Source organism: Mercenaria mercenaria, chromosome 6 (assembly GCF_021730395.1).
Source record: "Mercenaria mercenaria strain notata chromosome 6, MADL_Memer_1, whole genome shotgun sequence".
In the NCBI taxonomy this organism is placed as follows: domain Eukaryota; kingdom Metazoa; phylum Mollusca; class Bivalvia; order Venerida; family Veneridae; genus Mercenaria; species Mercenaria mercenaria.
In genome coordinates this window covers 79,036,935-79,044,636 of record NC_069366.1, presented here as the reverse complement: position 1 = coordinate 79,044,636, position 7,702 = coordinate 79,036,935, and the positions used below count along the sequence as shown (strand labels likewise).

At 33.1% G+C, this 7,702-nt stretch overlaps 1 protein-coding gene across 1 annotated transcript; it reads left to right on the top strand.

Annotated features, from left to right (window-relative positions):
- The first annotated feature begins 225 nt into the window (after positions 1-225).
- On the top strand, positions 226-7,659 carry LOC128558096 (sodium- and chloride-dependent neutral and basic amino acid transporter B(0+)-like). The gene is made up of 5 exons (XM_053546924.1): positions 226-330; positions 1,982-2,106; positions 5,931-6,043; positions 6,607-6,738; positions 7,507-7,659. The coding sequence occupies exons 1-5, from the start codon at positions 245-247 to the stop codon at positions 7,657-7,659; spliced, it is 609 nt and encodes a 202-aa protein (XP_053402899.1). The 5' UTR covers positions 226-244.
- The last annotated feature ends 43 nt before the right edge of the window (positions 7,660-7,702 follow it).

The window sequence follows — 7,702 nt, the reverse complement described above, 5'->3', positions numbered from 1 at the left end:
GTTCCATTTTGGACATATACCCCAAGGACATGAAGATACTTATGTACTGGATACTGCCTTTTAAACTTCAGGAACAGTGTTTTTTATGAATATAAAAAAATGTTACATTTTCAGGAAAATATGATTAACTAAAAATAGTTTAAGATATTATCTTAATTTTATAGAAAAATGTTTAATGTCAGTCTCAACATAAACTTTTTTTCTGAAAGAGTCTTGATATTTTAAGATATGGGCTGAAGCATGCATGCAGGTTTTCGTATCCATCGGGCCTGGGTTTGGCGCGATGATCACGTTCGCAAGCTACAACAAGTTTAGTAACAACTGTATGAGGTATGATAACAAGTTTAAAGGTCCATTACTAAGTGAAAGTGAGTTGGCAATTTTTTTCATAGCCAGTGCATAGACTTCTGCAAGACACTAAATAATGAAGATTGGCAGGTCAAAATTTACAGAAGGTCTTTGGAACTCAAAGAAATGTATGTGTATTATGTTGAAATTTCAATAAATCGACAGAATGACCCCCCAGGTCTTTTTAACTTTCTTCATACTTCATAGAAAAATAATTGTACATTTACTGCGATTTATTTCGAATTTCTACATACCAACTTTCATTTTCCAATAAAATGAAATAGTTTCTGTGCTTTTTAAAAGAAATTCTAACACGATCCGCAGCAGTTGCTATATAAACATATAACGAAATCGCCTATACATGAATCTACGATAAAATATAGCTGTTCCATTCCACCCTACGATTGTAACATGACTGTGAGATTCTATTCTGCTTCCGTTATATGCCGACTAAATACTCGACTTTTTCAGTGCTAATCAGTAGTAATAAAATGTACATCAAATTTTCTGAAACAAACAATTTCTAACTGATGAATTTATTTGTTTATATTTTTACCGTAAGAAAATGTTTCAGCCCGGGAAGTTTCAACCTCAACACCAGTGCATCTATCTGGTCGTGTACGTAGTTTACAATTTCTGCGCTGTAAGCACCACGAATTTCAACTAGATTCTACTTTGACATTACTAAAATAAAATTATAATTCATGTTCCAATCTTCCAGACTCAAGTGCTTACGTGTTTATATGCCGCAATGTTCTGGCGTGTATGTTTCAGTGCCATCATGTAGTGACGTGTACTATTTTAAGAAACTGCATATATATAAGGTTTGAATAAAGTATTTACATCTGATTTCTATATCTGACCTTAGATATTATTGAAAATAGCATTTTCACAACTTAATACTTCAATTAAAATTTAATGAATATCGGAAAATTCCGTTTTATGCAACGCTTTCCATTCGTGGGAGGTTTTTGTAATAGCATATGGCCAGCCGAATGACATATTGAGCTAAAATGTAGTGCTGTAAAATGCGCAGAATTTGCGTGGTTAGAATCGAAATAATAAATATGTTCCAATAATTTTATCAGTTAATAAAATATGGGCAGTCGTTCGGATGCGAATATTAAATCACTCGTGCTACGCACTCGTGATTTAATTATTACGCATCCGAACTCCTGCCCATATTTTATTAACTGATAAAATATAGGGACATATTTATTATTTCTTAAATAAAATGTTCACTTTCCTTAGTATTGGACCTTTAATAACGCCTTTATAGTATTGTATCATTGTATGGTAACATAGTTATAAAAGACTGTTAAAATGTTACCACTTATTATCTGCTATTGGTGCATTCATTTAAGGGAGGTATACAGAAGTTACGCTGTCCGTCTGTTGTACGTTTGTTATTAAATCGTCACTTCACCATTCAATGTATTTCGTTAAAACTTTGCAGAATTGTTTTTAAAAGCATGTTGAGAATGTATGTTGTGTGGAAGTGTCAGGTCTATACATCCAAGATCAAGGTTACTTTAGGGACATTTGTCACTTTCGTTTCTTTCAAGAAAAATAATCCTGAGCACATTCCTCTTTTTATACCTTTTAAAATTAACTTACAACTTTATAATTTTAGGGATGCGATTTTAGTTTGTTTAATGGACCTATTAACTGGATTTACTGGAGGTTTTGTGATTTTCTCGGTGCTTGGACACGTTTCACACGAGACTGGGATTGACATTAAAAACTTTAATCAGTCAGGTAATAAGAACTGTACTTAGTCGCATAATACCGAAAATTATATTTTGCCGAACTGTGTATCAAGTTAACATCCCCAACTTTGAGCGTGAAATATACGAGAACCGCAACTCTTGTCGGTATTGATTTTTTGCCTTGTGCGCCGTTGTAGTTGTTTCCCTTTACACTAAAATATCGATAAACCTGCTGTTTGGCATTTATAGGTAAACTCGGCTCTACATTTTTGAGCAACGCATCTTGGTTAGATAGAAATATTGAAGTAAGCAAATTAAAGCAGAATATAACACATCTTTAAGCTACTGTAATTAATTGTATTTTATGGACTTTGCTAGATACCGACATTGTTCCATGAGTTATAAATAATTATATTATATTAAACAATAAGTAAAATGTACGATTTTACAGTAAAAATACTTGTTTATCATGCGTGTGTAATGTGTATTTTCTGACATGTATATGCTGAGTGAAGTTATAAGTTTCGTTGAATGCATGGACCGAAAATATAAAAATGAAAAATGCCACTTTTCAGTGGTAAAGGATATACATAAAACATCACACAAAACAATTTCTTTTCTTTCAATTCCCTTTTGAAAGCTTTTCCCCTTTTTGCTGTGAAGCGTAATGTTGTAAAATTATGTTCTCGAGTTATTTTTATTTTAATTTATCGCCCTGAAAATTTCAGTTTTGACAATTACTGCATATTGACTGTAAGTGTTTTACGCGTGATGTTTTATGGACCTTTGCAAATACACCGGATGGAGACAAGATAAACACCCCAGGCTATGCTAATTACCCCCAAAATAGGTCTGTAATAAAAATCATCAACTGAGACATAAAGTAGAGATGTTCTGCCATATATATATCTTCTTATAGCTTAAACGATAAAACAGATATTTATTTATTAAATTATTTATCGGCAAATTGATCGTAGATGTACTTTTTTTTACTTATTATACTTTTTGCATAAAATTTTAGATGGGTGTAGAAAATTATAAAAGAAATTTAGGTGACGGTTAAGCAGTTTGTTTCAGAATAGTTTCGAACAGCTGGACAATACAACCTAAACTGAATTAAAAACATATATAAATTTTGGCAATTTCTAGTGCCATGTGTGTTTTTAAATGCCTAGATCCACTACTATATAATTTCAACATTTCATTTGAGTCATCTTTGTGCACATTTATATTATACATACATTTGTTAAAAACAACAACAAACACATTTTATAATTGTCTAAAACACATACTATCTTACATTTTACAATTAACCTAAAGTATCTATTTGCTATTAAAAATTATTGTATTACAATAAAACTTCACTGTTTCACAATATTCGCAGTATGACCATAAAACATTTGTGAAGAGGTGTCCTACACGATAAACCAATCTTAAACCCCCATCTTATCTGCTGCTTATCAGCGATTATGTAATAGTCGCTAATTGATGGGCAATTTTGCACAACAGAGGTCCCCATGGACCATGAAGATTTGTGGAGTAGGAATTAATTTACCTTTATGGAATGTAGAATAATAATATAGTTATAAAAATGTCTTTGTTTTCATAAAAGATTTCTGCCAGTATCATGATAATGAAAAAGGTTATATACCTGTGAAAGTGATTATTGTATTTGATAAATATATACTTGTTTTTTTTTTCAATTTGAATAATAAGTTTCGTAAAGTGTACCTTTTTTCATCTTCTACTGAAATGCACGCACGGGTAAATAAATCAAATTATCACCACAGTTAATATGACCATCATTCATTAATTTGTAATTTATACTTTTACGTTCACGCAGTGATAAGTGAACGTAAAGAAGTCATGGTTGTATGTAATATTTTAGGCCCATATATAACAAAATTTCCGCGAAATGTTTCAATTATTGAACAGTTCATTGTAATATCATCAAAAATTATACCGGCACATAGTTTGTGAAGCAATTACATAGAATTAATTCTAATTGCCTTTTTAATTTAATGCGGACTATTTAAGACCATTTTTTTCCAATTAAAGATGTGACTTAAAGTTTGCCAATTCAAAAAAGTTTTACTTTTAATCATTATATATAAATAAATAAATAAATGCTCGAACAGATATGCAACACATTGATAAGCATTGCCTTGTGCCGTCAAGTAAATATTTGTGAAAAACATGCTCAAGATTGCTAGTACTTCATTTTCAAATTAAAATGGAAGCAATTTGTCATTATTCAATTTTAAAATAAAAAATACCCAAACAATGTTCAGACAATGGAGAATACTTCACGAGGTTATAAAATAATGTCATTTTGATAGAAAATGTTTTTATAGCCTTTTAAAACCTGACATAACCGATCTTTTCAAAATTTCTATATAGAAATACATAGAAACCATAGTCATCAACTTCAAACAAAAATGGAAGCAATAAGTTTTTGTATCACATCGATAAAAAATATATTGAAATAAAGGGCAAAAAATGAAGATTACTTCACGAGGTTATAAAATTTTGTTAAATAACGATAAAAATACGTTTAAAATGTTTGAAATATATTTTCCGATACAAAGCTATAGTAAAACTGTTTATCGATAAACGTTATCGGGTCCGCGATCCGTGTATATTCAAGGGAGACTACTTTTGCCGAAACTACTGGTCAATGTATTGGAATGTTGGCCATGAGCAAGACCTACTTCCGGCAGAACAGGACTCCCTTGTTAAATTCATCAAAATGTCATACAGTTTAAACTCGGTATCTCAAACTCGCTTACCTCGAAATTCCGCTTAAGTCGAAGAAATTTTCAAGTCCCGTCCAATTTCCTTCTTTATATATGTAATTCAACTTCGGTTACGTCAAAATTTGACTTACCGAGACTCCGGATGTGTCGAAAGGGATTTTTAGTCCCGTCATTAAAATGCAAGTGCATTGTAAACTCGGTAAGTCGAAGTGAGAAAAATATGCGATAAAATTTTACACATGTCATTGTGGATGTGTTTGGTTTTTAACACATTTCCATGTTTATTGCCTAATCAGAAAGCCGTGATGCCGACATACCAAAGGTACGGCGATTATTTGCATGTGCTATAATGATAATTGTTTGATGTAAACATTAGATTTCTTTAATTAGCAGTCATTTGTTATTAGACTTTATGAAAATTGCTTTTAATTTAAACTAATGAATTAATTTGTTTGAACACTTAGGATCTAAATACGGATTTATTAGAGGTAATCGCGATGAGACTGTATAATAATTAACTTTTTGGGGGAATGCAAAATTCGTTCAAAACGTCAGATCGAAATGCTGTCTGTCCTCCGGGAGAGAAACGTGATCCAGAAAGGAAACTTGACTCAAAAACATTTGAGGTTAGTATCATTTTTATTCTTCGAAAAACTGAAACATTTGATAAACACAAACTGTACGGGATCGTGTGCGCGTAAAGTGCCGATGGCGTATACACGGCATCAAGGAAACACTTTTTGTTTTTAATTAAATATTTTCACAATGTGTACACATTCCGTCCATATACTTCCCTCCTCATAACTCGAATTTCGGTTATCTCGAAATAAAAGGACGGTCCCTTGAAATTCGAGATACCGAGTTTCGACTGTATTTTAAACATTTGTAAAAAGCGTTAAGCTCAAGAGAAAAAAATTATGACATGTATGTGGAGATAGTTATAATACTATGTTATTATTCCCAGTTTAGAGATTTGAACTCTTGAGAGCTAAAAGCGCGGGACTGTCTTCTAAATTTATATGATACATTTTGACCAAATGATTCACTTTCTAAATACTCAACAGAAAAATGTTTCTTTTCTCAGTTATCTCTGATACAATTTATATCCCATTTTCAGGGTATGGTCTGGGTTTCATCGCGTATCCAGAGGCAGCCAACTATTTGCCTCCACCTCAGCTGTGGTGTGCGTTATTTTTCTTTATGTCTATATTCCTTGGAATTGATTCTCAGGTAAGAAATGCATTGCGTTCTGTTGCTTTGCCAATATTATAATTCTAATGAAAATGTTTAGTTTGAACTAATTTATAATAGCTCGTGTATAAATAATGATTTTCGCAGGCATAGGTGCCATTGTAAAGTTAGGGAAGTGGATGGGGGGGGGGGGGGGGGGGGGGGTGGAGGGCGACTGGTCGAACATATCCATATTTCCCAGAAATTTATGTAACATCCAAAAAGAAAGGAAAAAACCACTTAAAAGATTTTGATAGAAAATTACTCGTTTGCTCGTACTTAAATTTTCTCAAATAGGCTTTTTACATGTTTTTACTTTTTCTCCTCTGAAACAAGAGATTTTGGGATCAAAGTTGTGGAGGCCAGGCCCAAAGCATAAGCAAGTCCCCCTCAGTCAAAACTTGGAGTACCCCTCACCCTCCACACCCAACCCATACCCTGACTCATGCTGCTATTCCTTTGAAAGTAATTTGAAATTGTATTACCGTATTAGAATACGGAATTTATAAATATGGCTATCTCCTTCATTATATCATTAACGTTTGAACTAATTTCTTTTGCAGTTTCCGAACTATGAGATTGTGGTTACAGCGTTTCGGGATGAGTTCCCTAAACGTTTGAAAGGGAAGACAACTCTGCTAACATTGATTGTTATTGTACTTGCGTTCCTGCTCGCCATTCCACAAGTCACACAGGTAAACACAGTAACACATGTGTGGAATGCTTAGTAAAACTAACAGGGTATTTTCTGTAGACTCCTTGACGCTTGACTCCCCATGCATTTACGTTTTCATAATTAAAAATCACAAAGGGGCAACACAATGAAAGATTGGAATGAACATGGAGACAGTACGTAGAACTACACTTCATGTCAATAATTACTGTTAATCATCAATGCGCAAGAATTCCATGAAAAATCATCGAGTAGGAAAATGGCGACTACACTTCATACTAACCATTATGAACATCTATTCAAATCCAATCAGTACTTTAGAAATGCGCTGTCAAGATTTTGTGACTCAGATGAAGAGACAGACGGATGGACACCACAGATACGATATATTCCCCCTACAGAGGAAGACACAATTATATCTGAAAATAACAGAGTCAGCCAACAATCTAGATTGTATGTAAAGAAGTCTGTGTCGTGGGTAACGAGACACCCGTTTCTGGATACTTCTTGTTCTTTGGTATACTATTTAAATGGAGGTGCACTTGCAAAAGTACAAGTGCAGTCCAATTTTGAAGATACTTATCCATTCAAAAGCAGAGGCGCATCTGTTAAATACAGATGCACTGATAAAATGCATATGCAACTATAATTAAGAAAGCCAGAGCAGCATTTTTAAAATATGGATGCGCTTGTAACATTTTTAAGCATACATTTAAAAGTAAAGATGTACTTCTAGTAGCATTTTAACGTTTGTCAAAATAGTCTGATACCAGTATGTTTTAAAATTCAGGGAGGATTTTACCTACTTACGCTGGTTGACTGGTATGCCGCCACATTTTCGGTGACAATTTTTGCCCTGATTGAGTTACTGGTGATGACGTATGTTTATGGCGAGTATATATTTTACTTCTTGCATACGATTGTTTTTGGAGCGACAACATAGTTACGCTTCATTGAATTATCTTACTGATAGACATAGGATTTTG

Bases quoted from the DNA above. Each gene is read 5' to 3' on its own strand.
- LOC128558096 (XM_053546924.1), top strand. From the start codon at position 245: ATGCAGGTTTTCGTATCCATCGGGCCTGGGTTTGGCGCGATGATCACG. The intron at 331-1,981 runs GTATGATAACAA...TTATAATTTTAG, and splicing joins TTTAGTAACAACTGTATGAG to GGATGCGATTTTAGTTTGTT. The intron at 6,739-7,506 runs GTAAACACAGTA...TTTAAAATTCAG, and splicing joins CCATTCCACAAGTCACACAG to GGAGGATTTTACCTACTTAC.